Below are 18,728 nucleotides of genomic sequence, written 5' to 3' on the forward strand. Positions count from 1 at the left end.
TATACAGACTCAGGAACTTAACCTGGTTGCTGCTTTAGTAGAGGGAAGAATGTTGTCTGTAAGGTTGTCAAGCATCCGGTTATTGCTTACCTTTAGATGTATTTGTCTTTTCCTTTCAACCCCTCTCCAAAGATTCACAGTGGCTGCCATAATGAGAGTACTCTGAATAGTTGTTTGATAACTTGATATGTAGCTACAAAAACAGAGTGATTCTAAGTAGATGTGTCCCGCTTGCAGATATGAAATGGATTGTTTGACTGACTGTCTGCCTCATGAAGCTGACATCATCTCACATGTCTCGCACATGATGACATTAGCAACAACTCTGGAAGAAAAAAAATCGGAGGGAAAAAAATGGGAAATTATCAGGAATTGAAGGGGCCACTCGGGAATTTGTGGCACCCCATTATTTTGCCCTCAAAACCGGTAAATACCAAGGAATTCAGTATGGTTGAGAGGTATGTACATACATAAACGCTTAACTGGATCACCACGTTTTTGTCCTGTCCTTAGGACTTCATCAGGTATGATGTATTCTCGTGCTTTTGTGTGTGTACATAGATTAAAGTTTTCACTGTTTAAGCCTGGGTGTTCCAGTGACTGATTCATAGTGCCTGAAGTTTTATTTTGCATTAAGGAATATTTTATTTAATAAAGACCTCTCCAAAAACAGTGTGTATGAGCAGAAGACAATTCTCAAAGGAAGGATCAGAATGGAGAGATGATAAATCAGCAAACACAGAGTAGTATTGCTGGAACTGAATTCATCTTCTTGGTGAGCACCTGTTTTTCACAAACCTCCTCAAGATGACATTGATATATAGACTAGATTTTATACAGCATGTATCATGGACAGAAGTAGGTTAAAAAATAAAAAAGATAGCTGGGTGCTCAAGACTCAGGATAAAAGTGCCCAATCATGGTAGGAGAGCTGGTGTCATCACTGGAAAAAATGACAGTGTGGAATCCTCAAGACACGGAAACATTGCTACAATGGTGATAGGCTATGCCCAGGGGAAGGATGGCCCCTGTTGTAGAAGGAAGGAGTAGTCTACAAAAAAATCACTAAACCTGATAGGCCAAATAAGAGCCATAAAGATGATAGAGTGGACTATTGAGGATAAGAAAGAAATTATGTACTGTTACTATTATGCAATAAGCCCAACATTTCCAGACAGAAGATATTCAAAAAGATTGAGAGAGAAAGTAGAAGAAATAAATATAATTGCACAAGAAAAACTGTCAGAAGCTTCAAATATTAATTTGTATTCATTAATACAATAGATTTCTTTGAAAAATATTATACAGACCAAGAAACCTTGGGCTGTTTAGAAAAAGAGGCAACTGAGGAAGTGTGAAAATATAAAGAACAAAATCTAGAGATTTTCAAAAGGCATAAAAAAGAAATATGGACAGGGGAATGAAAGAGAGATCTGATATGGTGCAATATTTAAGCAAAGGAGAAAGCCAAATTAATCAATACAAAACATCAGCCCCAAAGATATTCAAAGAGAAATACAGGCAAAAGCATACAGATATGGAAAATTTCACAATACAAAAAATAAGATCTCAAAGAGGAAACGTAGAAAAGAAGATTAGTAAAGCAGAAATTAAAAAAATAGAAGCTGAAGTTAAGGAATACCTGCAAAGAGAAGGGTGTACTGTAGTCAATCACAGGTTATATCACAGCATAATAGAACAAAGAATTCCCCCAAGTAAGGAGAAACAGAAGGAGCAGGAAACATCTGAAGAAGAAATATGGACATTGGAAAGAAAAGGAGATTTAATATGGTGTGATACTTATGCAAAGGAGAAATCAAAACTAATCAATACCAAAAAAACAAAAAAGCAGCACCAATGATATTTGAAGAGAAATACAGGCAAAGGCATCTGGACATGGAAAAGTTTACAGTATAAAAATAAGACAACAAAGAGGAAAAGTAGAAAAGATGATTAGTAATGCAGAAGTTAAAGGAATAGAAAATGAGGATTTGGATTACCTGCAAAATGAAGGATTTACTGTAGAAAGTCTAACTCTGATAACATCACAGCAGGACACAGCAATAGATCCCCAAATTAAGGAGAAACCAGTGGAGCGGGAAACATCTGATCAGTTGCCATATGAAGATATTTTGGAGCATTCCATAGGAAACCAGTTTGTTGCACAGGAAGGCAAGGAACAAGAAAGTGTGGCAGCTCTGACACAATCACTGTCATGGAGTGATAGACCAGAGTTTCCATATGAAAGACCAACGGATGAAACAGGATGAAACTGAAGAGAATGTGGCACAGGAAGATGCTCTGGAACTTTCTATAGAATGCCCGCAGGAAGTGGAGAATAAAGAATGTGCCCTCAGTTTAGAAGAAAATGATCTGAGAAGCGTTACTTAACTTAATAGAGATGGACAGACATATTAAGATCAATGAAAGAAATAGACTACAGAAAGTCAATAAAACCCCAAAAGTTAGAAGTTTGATAAAACAAATGAACACAGTAATTCGGAAGGTTCATAGAGATTCATGTGACATAACACAAGTAAATAATATATATTACTGTGCAGCTAAATTAATAACAGATAAAGTCTTACCATAAAAACACAGGACAGTAAGGGAAAGGAAGGGGAGAAAGCAAATGTAATCATGAAAGTTGTTGTCTTTCGGCTTTTCCCGGTTAGGGGTCGCCACAGCGGAACTCCGGTCCGCTAATGATTGGCAGTAGATTTTCACGAACGCTGAGGTGCCAGCTCGACGTTCAACCTTCAACGAAGGCACTCCCATTTACGCATGTCTTTCGAGCGCCCACCCAACCGTGGGGAGGACATGCAGACTCCACACAGAAGGCACTCCCCGCACTCCAGCTGAGAATCGAACGGGAGAACCTCTATGCTGTGAGGCAACAACGCTACCGCTGCACCACCGTGGAAAAATGTAATTATGGAAGTGCTGAATAGAAAAAAACTATAAAGCAATTAAAACAAGAAGTGTCACTGTTAGAAGAGTATAGAAGATGGGACAGAGCAACAAAAATATTCAGAAAGACAGACGTGATAAAAGCAATGTGCAGTATCAGAACAGATCAGGCTCAATCAAAAACTATTGCAAATAATGAACTAAAAATATCAGCACAGGCAGAACAACTTAGAAGATATGCAGATAAATATAAAGAAAAAGTACAAAATAAGCAATTTATTGATGACCCAAAAAAGTTTTATAGAGAATTGGGAAACAAAGCTAAAGGAATTGAAATACTGCAAAAAAAAAAAAAAAAAAAAAAAAAAAAAAAAAAAAGAAATTGATGTATTTTGGAGAACTATCTATGAAGATCCTGTGGAAAATAACAAAGATTCTTTCTTTTCCTTCTTCTATCCATTTAGCATAAAAATTTCAAATGCTCAAAATATGAAATGGAATGAAGTAACGGCCAGGGAGATTGAAGCAAAGTTAAGAAAAGCTCCTAATTGGAAAACCCAGGCCCATGGGCAGTGCCTAACTTCTGGCTAAAAGTACCAACAACTTTACATGAAGATTTAGCCATGACTAAGAACTATTTATGTGTGTACCCCGAACACACACCAACCTGATTAACAACAGGAAAAACAATGCTCACACTTAACAGCGAACCTGCAAGCTATCCTAAAAACTATAGACCAGTAACTTGCCTTCTGACTACGTATAAAATACACACTGGAATAGATGCTGACAGAGTTTACAGTCATTTAGAAGAAAACTCAATCACAAGAGAAAGCTATATGGAGCAAAGGATCATTTGTTTTTAAACAAAGTCACAATGGACAACTGCAAAATGGGGAGGAATCCAAGTATGGCAGGGACAGACTACAAAAAAAAAAAAAAAAAAACATTTGACAGTATCCCACATTCATGGATAAAAGTGTGTTTAAAATGTACAGGATACACACTAACTGATTACATTACACCGACCATGAAACAGTGGCAAAACACACTGCAGTTAAGCTAAAATAAAGGACAAATTATTATTCCAGGGATAAAAATTCAAAGGGGGATATTCCTGGGTGACTATTTGTCACCAGTGCTCTTTTACCTTGCCCTTAACCCATTAAGCTGTTTACTTAACAGATTAGATCATGGCTACAATTTGGCTCCCAGAAAACAACCAAGTGTAAAGACTTCTCATCTTCTTTTTGTGGATGATTTGAAACTGTGTAAGTTCATCAGATGAGGAACTGAAAGCACAACTGCAATTGGTCAAAACTTTTTCAGCTGATATAAGAATGGCATTTGGTCTTGATAAATGTGCAAAAGCAACCTTTAAAGCAGGAAAGCTGCAGCACCAAGATAACATCAGTTTGGGACAGGAATGTGATATAAAATAACTTCAGCAAGAGGGAGTGCATAAATATTTGGGAACTGATCAAGGATCAACAAAAAAAGACATAATAGATGAGAATAAAGCTTACTGAGGAATATTTTAGAAGACCAAAATTATTACTGAAAACACTGTTGACATCTAGGAGCAAAGTCCAAGCTATACACCAATTTGCTCTTCCTGTCCTAACTTACAATTTTGGAGTGACTGGCTGGTCCCAAAAAGGTGTTGGATTGGTTAGACAAGAAAACAAGAAGGACGCTTCATGCTTATCAAATGTTTTGTAAACAATCAGTCTATACCAAGACTATATATTCACTGTTCGGAAAGAGGTGGCTCCTTGAAATTGATTACATGTATAGAACTGGAGTCGTAGGACTGCATACATATCTGCTGACCTCACAAGATCCAAATGTAGTGAAAGTTTTAAAACATGAGGAATAAGTCTAGGATGACTTCTCTGCTTAGTTTAGTGAAAGCATAGCAGTGTTAAGCGGGAATGGAAATCAAACCAGAAGTAGATAAAAATCAGGCAGCAACTGAATGTGCCAGAATACAAAAGAAAGAATATGAGGGCAAGGATCAGATGAGAAGGCAAGAAATGTGGAAAATGCATAAATATAGTTGCAAGTACAGAAATCTCTTGGAACAACCTCATGTTGATCAGGATCCAACACAGGAATGGTTAAGGAGAGGTGAATTTAAACCAAAAGACGAAAGGTTAATATTAGTGGCCCAAGATAGTGGACTACATACATGTTGGTTTACAAGGTCCATTGAACATGTGGAAGAAATGGACAAATGTAGGTTTCATAAAACAGAATTGCAAACAGTCACACATCTTGTCAACTGTAATATATTAATGGCAGAAGGACTGTATACTGAAAGGCATGATAATGTGGCAAAACTGTGCATTGGGGATTGTGCAAACATTATAATACTGAAGTAGCTGAAAACACTGGAAAAATAATTCACAAAGTATTATAGAAAATGATGAATTTTATATCACATGGGATCACCCATTACCAACAATTCAAAAAATAGATGCGAGAAAACCAGATATAGTAGTCTATGAAAAGAAGACAAAAGTAGCATTGATCAATGAAATTGCTACACCGAGTCATTTAGTACAGAGAGAGACACAGAAAAGAAGCTATGCACTTACCATAACATTCCATTTGAGTTGTTCTTCTCGCCTTCATTCTTACTGATGGGTTCGGAGCCGATTCTCGGCTCCGAGTCGGCCAATTTGCAAAGCTCGAGGTTTCTAACAGCTTGAGGCCAAAGCCCTATCCCACAATGCACCACTACATCCCCCAGATCTTGTTTGCTGCCAACTAGCGTAAAACCTACCCCAGATTTCAAAGAAAACATACAGACCACTGTGAGAGGAAACTCCTCAGGAGAAACAAAACCAAGATAGAAACTCTCAAACTTCCAGACAGAGGAAGGGGGTAGGTGGGGGGGGGGGGTTGTAATAATGAAGGCGAGAAGAAAAACTCACATGGAATGTTATGGTAAGTACATAACTTCTTTAGGTAAAGTTGTTCAATCTCGCATTCATTCTTACTGATGGGTAGCGTCTCCAGCACCACAATCCTGGGTGGCTCATGGGAGTACCTGCTTCAGGACAGCAGACCCAAATGAAGCTCTGTTCCTAGAGGCCTTGTCCACTTTGTAGTGAGATATAAAGGTATGTGGATTTGACCAGGTGGCAGCTGCACAAATTGAATCAATAGGTAACCTGGTCAAGAAGGCTGCAGAAGTAGAGACCGCTCTTGTAGAATGAGCCTTGACTTTGTTATGTAATGCGATACCCACTTCACTATAGATACAGAATATACAATCAGAGCGCCATTTAGACAATGTAGATTTGGAGACCAGTGCACCTTTTTTAGAATCCGAGAAGAAGACAAACAGTTGATAAGCCCTTCTGTGGTCTTTTGTCCTGTCCAAATAGAAGCAAAGTTGTCTATGGACGTCAAGTTTGTGAAGCATATATTCCAACTGATTTGAATGATTGGGAAAGAAAACGGGTAATTCAATCATCTGATTAAGTGTGAATTCTGAACACACTTTCGGTAAGAACGACGGATTCATCCTGAGAGAAACCCTTTCTTTATGAAGTACTAAGTAAAGCTGCTTAATAGAAAGGGCTTGCAATTCCGAAATTCTGCGTGCTGATGTAATGGCCACCAAGAAAATGGTCTTCCAAGAAAGATATTTCAGTTCACAAGAAGAGGCAGGTTCAAAGGGCAGAAGATTAATCTTGGACAAGACTAGGTTTAATTTCCACAGAGTAGTAGTAGATCTGATCGGTGATTTTAAGTGCATTGTGCCTTTCAAAAAAGCCTTAGCCAGCTTATTAGATATAATACCATTTTCAGATGCACCTATATGAAAATTTGAAATAGCAGCCAGTTGGACTTGAATGGTTGCTGCTGCATCTCCTTCATTGAACAATTTTGTTAGAAATTCCAAAAAATCCGAAATGGCCGCCAGGAAAGGGTCAATGTTATTCTGCTATGCCCAGATGGAAAACCTTTTCCACTTACTGAGGTAAAGTTTCCTGGTTGAAGATTTGTGAAACAACAAGAGAATATGCCGAGCCTCTTCTGATAAATTCTGGAACCTGGCTCTTCTGGGAATTGGAGCAGCCAAGCTGTCAGTTTGATGGACTGAAGAGAAGGGTGAAGAGCTCCTGACAAGTGGGTCAACAGATCTGGCACTGGGTCCAGGATCCAAGGCTTCTCCAGTAGATGAGGCTTCAGAAAGAGGAACCAAATTTGACGAGGTCAATATGGGGCTATTAAGATAAGTGTCCTGCCCAGAAAATTGGCTTTCTGTAAGACTTTGGGAATCAGGGGAAAGGGAGGGAAAGCATATAGGAGTCCCAGGGCCAATCGTGGACGAGTGCGTCCCTCGGGGGTTGTCCCTGTTGAGGGATCAAGGCAAAGTAGTTGCTGCACTTGGTGTTTGTGGGGGTGGCAAAAAGGTCGCAGCAAGGCTGGCCCCATCTGCGGAAAATCATTTCCACTATTTCATTCTTGAGAGACCACTTGTGAGGCAACAGAGTCTGTCCGCCATCACGTTGGATTTTCCCAGAATGTGCATTGCTATCAGAAAACACTGGGTGGACTCTGCCCATTTCCATAATCTTAGAGCCTCTCGACATACGGGGTAAAGATTTGGTCCCTCCTTGTTTGTTTATGTACCAGACTACGGACATGTTGTCTGACTGGATAGTAATAGTGCCTTTGGGAAGAGAGTCTTGAAAGGACTGCAATGCTAAAAGAACCGCTTTCATCTCCAGGACGTTTATGTGCAAATGAGCCTCGTGAGCCTGCCATGTACCTTGGGCTGTCCGTCCCTGATAATGCCCCCCCAACCTGATCAGGGAGGCATCTGTGGTTACTGTTGCAACTGGAGTTGGGAGGACAAATGGACGTCCCATAGTCACTGTCTCGGACGTTAGCCACCACCGAAGATTGTCCTTGTAAGAGTTGGTAATCAGAATTGGGTGATTCATCAGTAAGTCCTGAAATGTCCACTATGTGAACAGCAGTCACTGAAGAATGCGCGTGAGAGATCTCGCAAGGGTTACTGCAATAATCGCTGCTGCCTTAGTGCCAAGCAGCTTGAGAATCTGTGATGCTGGTGCTTTTTGTCTTGACAGGCGATCCACAATTTGTTGTCAAAGGGTAATCACTCTTTCGAGACGGAGCTTCAGGGACATGCTGACCGTGTCCAAGTCTGCTCCTATAAAGACTGTACGCTGCGATGACAATAAAGAAGACTTTTCTGAATTTATCGTAATACCCAACTGTAAGCATAGATCTATGGCAGTGTCCCTTGCCCGAATAAGTTGATGCCTGGTGGGAGCGATAAGGAGCCAGTCATCCAAGTAAGGAAACACCCGGATTCCTAAATGTCTCAAGTGAGCCATGACCATTGCCAAACATTTGGTGAACACTCTGGGGGCTGTAGTGAGACCAAAGGGCAGGGCCCGAAACTGGAAGTGACTGGCTCCCAGCCTGAAGCGCAGATGATCCCTGGATGGCCTGGCCATTTTGATATGGTAGTAGTCATCCTGGAGATCTATAGAGAACATTCAATTGCCCATCCCTAAGAATGGGAGAATGGACTGATGCGTGACCATCCGAAACTTCATCTTTACCACATATTTGCCGAGTCTGCTGAGGTCCAAAATAGGTTTCCAGTCCACTGTCTTCTTTTGAATCAAAAAGAATCTCAAGTAAGTTCCGGATCCTTGCTGGTCTGCTGGAACTGGCTGGATTACTCTTTTTTGCAATAGTTTTTGGACCTGTATGGATGCCACATCTTGTAGACTGGGTGGAACATCTGGGATTTCTTTTGTTGGTCTGGGTTGTGAGAGAAAGGGGATGGAATATTTTCTGGATATAACGTTTTGTACCCATCTGTCTTCTGAGAATTTTAGTCAGGCGCCTAGGTACAAAGACAAATGTCCCCTGACTGCCTCCAGAGCAGGACACTTGGGTCCCCTTTCAGGAGCGCTGATAGGGCTTCCCAAAGAACTGATCCCTGTCACCCTGGTTCTGCGGACCCCCTCTATCACCATTGCCTCCCCCTCTGCCCCTGTAGGAGGCTTCACCTTGTGAGTTCGGAAAGGCTCCTTGGGTCTTACGGAACCACATTTTCCCTCCCCGTTGACCTTTGGGATAAGGTCTACTAGGGGTAGAAAAACTGACTCCTACAGCAGATAGTCTTACCGTCTTGCTCACATCTGGTGGAGGGTCTCTAACTTTTGGTCCAAACAAGCAAGAACTATCAAAGGGGGCATTCACAAACGACGATTTAAAAGATTCCGCAAAAGAACATAAGCGCATCCAGGAATGTCTTCACACAGCAATTCCTGTACCCACAGCCCTACTCATTCCATCAGCTGCATAAGACACGAGGTGCATGGAAGAGTTTACGATGGAGTTGAGGGTAGCAAGATAAGATGTCACTTTGTCTGCCGCAGAATCGGCTACTGCTCCTTGAAGAGCATCTCCAAGCTCCTTCAGGAGATCTCTCTGAAGCCTTGTGAAGTGAGTTAGATAGTTCAATGACCGAAGGGCAAAGGTTGTAGAACTGAACATGTGCCTCCTGTATCTGCCCATGATTCTAGACTCTCTATTAGGAGGATGGACAGACATAGAAGTGTCTGACATCTCTTTTTTAGTGGCTGCCCCCACCACCATGGCATCAACAGGTATGGGTTTGGATAAGAAGGACTTCTATTGAGGTGCTGAAATGTATTTGTTGGGCCTTCTAGGAACAGGCTCCATAGAATCTGATGACTCCCAAGCCTTTCGAGACAAAAGATCCATCAACTCATCGAAGAGCGGAGACACCCAAGAGGTGTAGGGTCAGGACCCGAAAGCCTTCAGGATCACCGATTCGTCCTCGGTAGGGTTTAGGGGCTGCCAGTCCCCCCCACTCTGTTTAAGGATCTCAAGGATATCCACGAAGGAGATTTCCTCAGAGGGAGACCTTGGGGACCCTTCCAATTCCTCCAAATTGGTGTCTGACATAATGGATTCCTGGGGGGAATCTAAATGTTTCCTCTTCCTTAACCTCTTCCGAGGAATCTCCTCAGTGAGAATCTCTGGGGAGGTCTCAGAAGGGCAGGGTCCTCCCAAAGGGGCATCCTGAGGCTCTGGGTCCCTATGCTTATGGTGAACCTGTGGCAGCAAAGAAGATTCAGGCGCCTTTCGGGAGGAGGTGGCCATATCAGAGGTTGTGGTAGTCCGGGGGGGGGACAAAGCCCTCCTCATGGCACTGAAGGCCCCATGGCTCCGAAGCAAGGAAGCACCCAGGTCTGAAGACACCGAAGACTCCTCCCGCACCATTACTGCTGGCTCCGAGCCCGAGATAGGAGCCAAACTCATCCGTGCTGAAGCCCCAAGAAGAAGAGTCAGAACCGACATATCTTTTTGACCCCCCCCCCCCCGGAACCGTCAGGAGAGTGTTGGCTCCCAGATTCCGCCGCCGGAGCAGAGGATATCAAGGTGGTCGGTACAAACAGGTCAGACGTGAGTGTCGGTACCGACGGCTCCACAAACAACTGAAAAGCCTCCTCCGGCTCCGATGTCTCTATTCGAGTCGGAGGAGGAGAGGAGCAGAAACAACAGGAGAGTACTTTGTCGGTTCCAAAGCTGCTTGAGTCGAAGCCGACAGAATTTTAGCAAGTGCCGGATCCTGTAAAAGCCTCCCCACCACTCAGTCCAGGTCAGAATCAGAGAGTCTGGAAGCCTGAGAGGAAACCACCGACGGAGCCGGTGAACCCAGAATCGGGGATCTCAAGGTAGGAGATACCGGTTCCAAGATTGGGGACAGGGTCCTACCAACAACCTGTACGGTTGGTTCCGATGACACTGGAGCCGAGACCGTAGCCTTTTTTGAAGATTTTGGAACTGAAGAGCCCTTAAGAGATGAGCTAGTGGAAGAGGCTGGAGAAGAAGGTTTTGGTTGTACCGGAGCAGAATCAAAGTCTGACTGGAAAGCAGACTTAATCAATCCACACTCCACTAGCTTACGTTTCCTTTCAGCCAAAACTCTAGAGCTGAACCCATGACAAATGGCACAAACCTCCTGTAAATGGATCTCATCCAAGCAATACACACATGTGGAGTGGCCATCAATTATCGACATCTTTTGACTACATTTAGGGCATCTTTTAAACCCTGATTTTGCCTTCTCAGACATTGTGAAAGTCAGCAATGGAAACAAAAACACCATGTCAGAAAAAGAAACTAAGCCTAAACGGCTATAAGTACCAAAAGGCAGCTTACTGTAATGTCCTAAAAACTGTGCAAACCGAATAAGCCTAACAGGCTAAGGAAAATAACAAAAAACAGGTAACAAACGGCCAAGAGCCTAACCGGCTAATGAAAAATTGCAGAAAAAGTACAGTTTTGTACCTACCATAAATGTAGATGTTTGAAGATCCACATTGCTGCAGTCCTTACATATGGGTAGTCCGCTGTCCTCGGTCGGCCCGAATACCAAAGTATTAGGCTGACGTCAGTCAAGGCGCTTAGAACTGACATCAGGACGTCAGGGTACAAAAGCGCATGACCGACGTCATATCCTCAGTCTTTTCTTGCCCCAGATGTCAGAAGGCCCTAAAAAGAAAGGCCAAAGCCAAAAAACAGAAAAGAACAACCAACCACCCCTGTACTAACAATATTTACAATATTTACAAACCAAACCACACAACCACCTCAAACTACAGAGGGGAAGGAGGGAGGGTAAATTGGACTGCAGCAATGTGGATCTTCGAACATCTACATTTATGGTAGGTACAAAACTGTACTATGTTCTTCATCTCACATTGCTGCAGTCCTTACATATGGGTAGAATCCCAAAGCAGAGGTAAGGGAGGATAGCAAAACTATAAAGCATTAGGAGCTGCCAAAATGCCCTGTAAAATTGCAGTGGCAAATCCAGCCCTAGATTTAGAGTAAAGTGGAAGGTGGTAATGCTTAGAGAAAGTATGCACTGAACTCCAAGTAGCTGCTTCCAAAATATCTTTAGTAGCCACCCCCCTTAAAAAAGATGTAGAAGTGGCAGTAGCCCTAGTGGAATGAGGCCTGATCCCAGCTGGAATCTCCTTACCATGATGGGAATAACAGAAAGCAATACAAAAACCAATCCACTTAGAAATAGTTTGTTTTGAAACAGGTTTGCCCTGAGAACCCAAAGCAAAAGAAACAAACAACTGCTGAGACTGCCTGAACCCTTTAGTTCTGCTCAAATAATATCGCAACTGTCTGTGTATATCCAAAGTGTGCAAAATCTTTTCCCCTTTATTTTGGGGGTTTGCATAAAAAGTAGGCAAATGAATAGTTTGGTTTAAAGCCACACTAGAAACCACTTTAGGCATAAAGGAAGGGTTAGTACGCAAAGATACCCTATCCTTATGGAAAATTAAGAAAGGCTCAACCGCCATAAGGGCCTGCAATTCAGAAACCCTTCTCGCAGAGGTAATGGCCAACAAAAAAGCAGTCTTCCAAGATAAATATTTCAACTCAGCAGTAGCTGCAGGCTCAAAAGGTTGTAGAGTGAGTTTCTCCAACACAAAATTGAGATCCCAAGCAGGAGTAGGAGCTCTATGTGGGGGTCTTATATTCTTTGCCCCTCTAAGGAATTGTTTAAACAAAGGATGAGAAAATAATGGTGGGTCACAGTCATAGTGAGCAGAAATGGCTGCAGCATGAACCTTTATAGAGGAGAAGGACAAACCTTTGTCCAATAACTCAGTAAGGTATTGAAGAGAAACACTTAAATTAGGCTTAGAAACATCAAAGTCCTTTGCTGTACTCCAAATTAAAAATCTCCTCCATTTATCAGCGTAAACTTTCCTTGTACTAGGCCTTCTGGCCTCCAAAATAACATTCAAAACTTGTTGTGGAAGCTGAGACCCTCCGGGGTCTAGAACAGAATATGCCAGGCTGTTAGATGCAGAGACTGAAGTTTGACATTGAGTAAGTGACTGTTCTCCTGAGACAGCAGGTGTGGAATCGAAGGCAAAGGCCAAGGAGGCTCCCGTGCCAGACTTCTCAGTAATGGATACCAGTGCTGTCGAGGCCAATCCGGAGCTATTAAAATCATGGTTGGCTTGTCCTGTCTGACCTTCAGGAGTACCTTTGGGAGGAGAGGCAGTGGTGGAAAGGCATACACGTGAAGATTGCTCCAATTGAACGATAGAGCATCCACTTTACAAGCTGTGGGATGGAACCTTTTTGTGCAAAACTTTGGCAACTGGTAATTTAGTGGAGAAGCGAACAGATCTATGTCTGGAGTTCCCCATAACACTGTCAATTTTTGAAATACATGAGGATCCAATTTCCACTCGTGGGGATCCATTATTTGTCTGCTCAACACATCTGCTAAGGAGTTCTGTGCTCCTGGCAGAAACCTTGCCTGAAGATTTAGCTGTAAACTGAGAGCAGTCTCCCACAAAATCATTGCTTGTCTGCATAGAGGGTATGAGTGTGTCCCCTCCCTTGCTTGTTGATGTACCACATGACAGTTGTGTTGTCTGTTTGAATCAACACCTGCCCTGGAAGAAGTAAATCCTTGAAAGCTATCAATGCAAATTGGACTGCTAACATCTCCTTCAAGTTGATATGTAAATGTTGAAGTCTGGCAGGCCACGTGTCTTGTACCCATTTTCCATTTAGATGAGCTCCCCAAGCTTTGTCTGAGGCATCTGTCGTTAGAATCTGACTCGCCTCTGGTCGGGTCACAGAGAGTCCCTTGTTTAGGTGACATTCCTGAGCCCACCACAAAAATTCCTTTTGAATGCAAGGTATTATCTGTAAGACAGTGTCCATATCTTGGCAGTGTTGCGTCCATACATTTTTGAGATACCATTGCAGCTTCCTCATATGCAGTTTGGCATTGGGAAGTACCAGAATACAAGATGCCATGAACCCCAAGGCTTGAAGGACTGTCCTTGCAGTCAGCCTGCACTGACGAGACAACTGATGGAAATAAAGAGAAAGATTCTTTTGTTTGTCCGGGGTCAAAAAGGCCATCTGGGATGCTGTATTCAGTCTCACACCCAGAAAGCACATGTCCTGAGAGGGTACTAGACTGGACTTTATTTCGTTCACAGAATACCCTAGGCATCTTAACACTGCCAACACATACCGTAAATGATGAAGAAGTTCGTCCTTTTCTTGAGCCAGAATCAGGCAATCGTCCAAATAAGGATAAATTTGTATTCCTCTTAGCCTGAAGAAGGCTATCACTGGAGCCAGAACCTTTGTGAACACTCTGGGTGCAGTAGATAAGCCAAAGGGCAATGCAGAGAACTGATAATGAAAAGTCCCAGCCCGAAAACGCAGATACTTCCTGCAACTGGGCCTGATAGGAACATGAAGGTAAGCCTCTTTGAGATCCAGAGTCACCATCCAGTGATCTTTGCCCAGTAGAGGTAAAAGCTGTTGTAACGTCAACATTTTGAACTTTGGAATGTCCAGATATGTGTTGAGGATAGATAAATCCAAAATTGGTCTCCACGTGTTCCCTTTCTTTGGTACTAGAAACAGACGAGAATAAAATCCTAGGCCCACTTCTGACAGAGGGACCGGTTGTATAGCTCCTATTTGAAGTAGTAGAGAAATCTGTTTGTGAGCCTCTAGTCTTTGCTGAGGAGGAACGTCTGGCATGCCTTTGAAAGGAGGCAAGGTATGGAAATAAAACTTGTAACCTTGGTGTATGATATCCAATACCCATTTGTCCTGGGTAATTAAAAGCCAATTGTCCTTGAAGAGTGCCAACCTTCCTCCCAAAGGTGCTGCCAGGCAAGAAGGATCTGGCAGCTGAAAAAGTAGGTCATTGGGCCTGTTTACGAAAGGACTGGCCCCTGCCCTCACTGGAAGATTGCGCAGGTGAACTCCATGTTCTAGGTCTGAAGGTACTCTGAGCTCTGCCCCTACCACGTCTAGATCTACCCCTAGACTGAGAATCAGAGGAAGGATACGTCCACCCCTTAGCAGGCCAATTTCTACTAAACTTCGGAGGCTGAACCTGCAAAAAATCTTTAACAGTCATAATAGACTTAGCCTTGTCTTCCATTTTCTTCAAGACTGACTCCACCGGTGGACCAAACAACACTTCAGACTGTAAAGGAGCATCCAAAATCCTTGTCTTAACATGGTCAGATAAGTTCTGATCCTTAAGCTAGGCGTGCCTGCGAAGAACTGAACCAGTGGCAGCCACCCTAGAAGAGGCCTGCAAAGCATCAAAACCACACTGTAAAGAATGCTTACCCACCTGTTCAGAGACATGTACCAAATCTTGTAATTCTTTACACTCAATGCCCTCTTCCAGAGCATCCACCTTAGATTTCAATTGAGAAAGAAGAAAATTCTGATATTTCAACATATGAAACTGGCAATTCAAAGCCCTCATTGCTAAAGTAGAAGAGGTATAGACCTTCTTTCCCCATCTATCCAAAGCTCTAGCCTCTTTATCTAGAGGAACTGGATTCTTTACAACAGAGGCCCTGACACCCTTAGGTCCCTGGCTAATAGTTTCTGGGTCCGCCCTAGGACTTTTATAGAGATATTTATGAGCCTCAGGCACCCTGTAATACCTATCCGGTTTAACTGGCGCAGGAGGCAGAGAATCAGGATTAAGGGAAGCCTCTGAAAACACATCTTGCACAACATCCAGAACAGGGGGTATAGCTAAGGGCCTATGCTGAGGTAGAAACAAAAATTCCCTAAGCCTTTTCCGTGAATCAGAGAAGTCCTGACCTTCCCACTTAAAATGTTCCCTCATAGAATGAAGTGTCTCTGAAAAAGAAAAATCCTCTGGAGGAGAAGCAGAAGGAGTGGAATCTTCTGCATCAGAATCAGAATAAGGAGAGAACTCCTGCATGTCTTCAGCCGAAGACTCTGAATCATCTGAAGCCTGTTCAAAACTTTCCAACTCTGGCTCCACCCCTAGGCCTCTTATCAGGAGGGGGCATAGAACCTCTAATCAGAGTAATCAAATCTTCTGCCATTTTAAGCATGTGCTTCTTAGGCACAGACCCTGCTGAACCAGGACTGACACCAACAGAAGATAAACCTGGCCTGCCTCTGGAAGAAGCCTTGGAAACAGAAGGAGAGGGCCTAACCACCCTGGGAAGAGAGGGGAGTACAGAAACCTGAGAAGCCCCCTCAGCCTGACCTGCCTCTTGAGAGGCCACATCCTGCAAAATCAAAGTCTCCCCCTGAGACTCCAGAGAAGCCTCTGTCGGAACCACCGGTTCCACTGAAGCCTCTAAAGAACCGGCGTCCGGAACGGACGACTCATCTTGCCTGGGTTTAACCGCTTTGTCTTTGCGCTTCTTCGTGGAAGCGGGCGTCGGAGTATCCGACGGCATATTATAATTGCACCGCTTACCGAAGACCAGCCTAGCACAATAAAACCTTCGCTTAATAGTGCGCTTATTAAACCTAGCACAAAAGCGACACCCGACTACGTCGTGCTCAGGCCCCAAACAAGGAATGCACAAAGAATGATAATCCCTATGCGGTATCTGTTTCCCACAAGAAATACAATTATTCACTTTTTCTGACATCCGGTAATAAACTGAGGCAAGAAAAAAACAAAATATTCCCAACGGGTACTTAGCCAACTTGGATTCGGTCTGAAACTCCGAACTCGAAAAATTTCAGAACGCCGAACGGCACTTGCAACGCTGCTTCTGCATCGGACCATGCGGCAAAAAAGACTGAGGATATGATGTCGGTCATGCGCTTTTGTACCCTGACGTCCTGATGTCAGTTCTAAGCGCCTTGACCGACGTCAGCCTAATACTTTGGTATTCGGGCCGACCGAGGACAGCGGACTACCCATATGTAAGGACTGCAGCAATGTGAGATGAAGAACATCTGCAAGAGCCTAACTTGGCTTAGGATACGGCAAATAAGCCAAACGGCTAACACAGAAGAAACAGGGCCAATGCCCAAAAATTATATATATATATATATATAAATATATATATATATATATATATATATTTAAAAATAACGACAAATGGATATAAATCTGAAAAAAGGATAAACCGTACTAACCACAATACTATAAAAAACGTAACTAACCAGCAAAAATGTAATTATTCAGGAAAAAATAGCTAAAAATATTAAACTTATCTCTCCAACTGCCTGAGCTGTAAAGAAACGCATGATCAGTTGCAGTGGCAAACTAGATCTCAGGAATGTAGTAGTGCATTGTGGGATAGGGCTTTGGCCTCGAGCTGTTAAAGACCTCGAGCTTTGCAAATTGGCTGACTCGAAGTAGAGGATCGGCTCCGAACCCTTCTGTAAGAATGAAAGCGAGATTTAACAACTTCACATGCCATAAAACACCAGGATTTCCAGGCAGAAACGTGGGCAATGTGGAAGAAATATACTCAGACAATTCCAACAGTAACAGGAGCAATGGATCTTATAAAAAACGACACAACCCTGTGGAACGCTCACAACTTTTTAATAAAAAACTTAAAAACAAATAAAAAGCTTTTTATCGGGTTTTAAGCATTTATTAAAAAGCTGTGAATGTTGCACAGGGTTGTACCATTGTGTGCACTTTAAGCTTCATATGGTACTGTTTCAATGCTACATGGATGCCTTTCTTTCTATTATCTAACAAAATAGAATTTACAATTGTACTTAGATATGTTACCAATATATGTAAACTCCATACGCATTGCAGGAAGAATCATTACTGGGCACATCGCTAGTGCTGTAAAGTGCACTTCTGGCTAACATCAAAGATTGAAACAATACTAATTTTTGAACTTTAATTATACTTCGACTTAGGACTGGGGTCCGTTCCCATGAAAGTATTAGAAAACCAAAGACTTTGAGAAATTAAAGAAGGATCTCAAGATTTGGAAACCATTTTTTGAGCTCACTATGAACAGTTACAAAATAGAGGATGAGTCAACTATATTTACAATTATCTAAGTACCGGACCTCACATGCATAAAAGAAAAGCAAGTCTGAATACTAAGCCAAGAACTAAGTGCTGGAAGAGTTTTCATTATATAGCAATGACGCAGAAAAACTCAACATAACCTACCAACGTGGTACACTACTGCAATCTCCTAAAGTCAAGACTATGCTGAACCAGGTAATATCTGCTTTGCATACCAAGCACATAATTTTACATTTTAATCCCAACAATTAACATTCTGTGGTACTGCAAACCCTCAATTCCAGACTACTAGACTTATAGCCACTTGTGCTTTTACATTTCTATCTTACTACTCCTGCTCCCTGTTTCTTACTCAGCTCTATCTACCACACAAACAAAAACATTGTTCTTTTTTATCTGGGTCTTTCTTCTTGTCTGTCACAAGCTGTTTACATGCTAAATATAAGGACTACATTCTCTAATCAAAATCACTGATAAAGAATAACAACATATGCAAATATCATAAATATCAACACACCATCTTATTTAAACAGTTGCCTTTGTATAATTCAGTATATTCCTGTGATTATAAACCCTGGGTGGAGTCTGAAAATGATCCTCTGGGGTCAGTGTTCTAGCCTGGTCAACAAATACATAACCTTCATGCAGATCATATGACTGTGCATTTAGTAAAAATATTAGTAAATTATACAAATGAAGTGAAGTTTAAGTAAATGACAAAGCTCACCCCTAAATAGTGAAAGAAGTAGAGAAGGTTGTTGTGCCAGGTTATGACGCAGAGGTGGATCAGCGTAAATCAGCTTCCTCAACAAAGTCAGGCAAGGCAACATAATGCACTCCATAGGCTACAACAAAATAAAAACATATTTAAAAATAGTCTTAACACTGCAATAAAAATGACATCAGTACAAAT

At 42.3% G+C, this 18,728-nt stretch overlaps 1 protein-coding gene across 1 annotated transcript in view; it reads right to left on the reverse strand.

Annotated features, from left to right (window-relative positions):
• RTTN (rotatin) overlaps nt 1–18,728 on the reverse strand; it is a 3,641,098-nt gene that overhangs the window by 2,316,281 nt on the left and 1,306,089 nt on the right. The window contains exon 24 of the mRNA XM_044067142.1: nt 18,543–18,660. Within this exon, the coding sequence (XP_043923077.1) occupies nt 18,543–18,660 (118 nt within the window). The remainder of the gene's footprint in view (nt 1–18,542; nt 18,661–18,728) is intronic.

This window comes from Protopterus annectens, chromosome 3.part1 (genome assembly GCF_019279795.1).
Source record: "Protopterus annectens isolate FY-2018-M chromosome 3.part1, PAN1.0, whole genome shotgun sequence".
Classification (NCBI taxonomy): Eukaryota; Metazoa; Chordata; order Ceratodontiformes; family Protopteridae; genus Protopterus; species Protopterus annectens.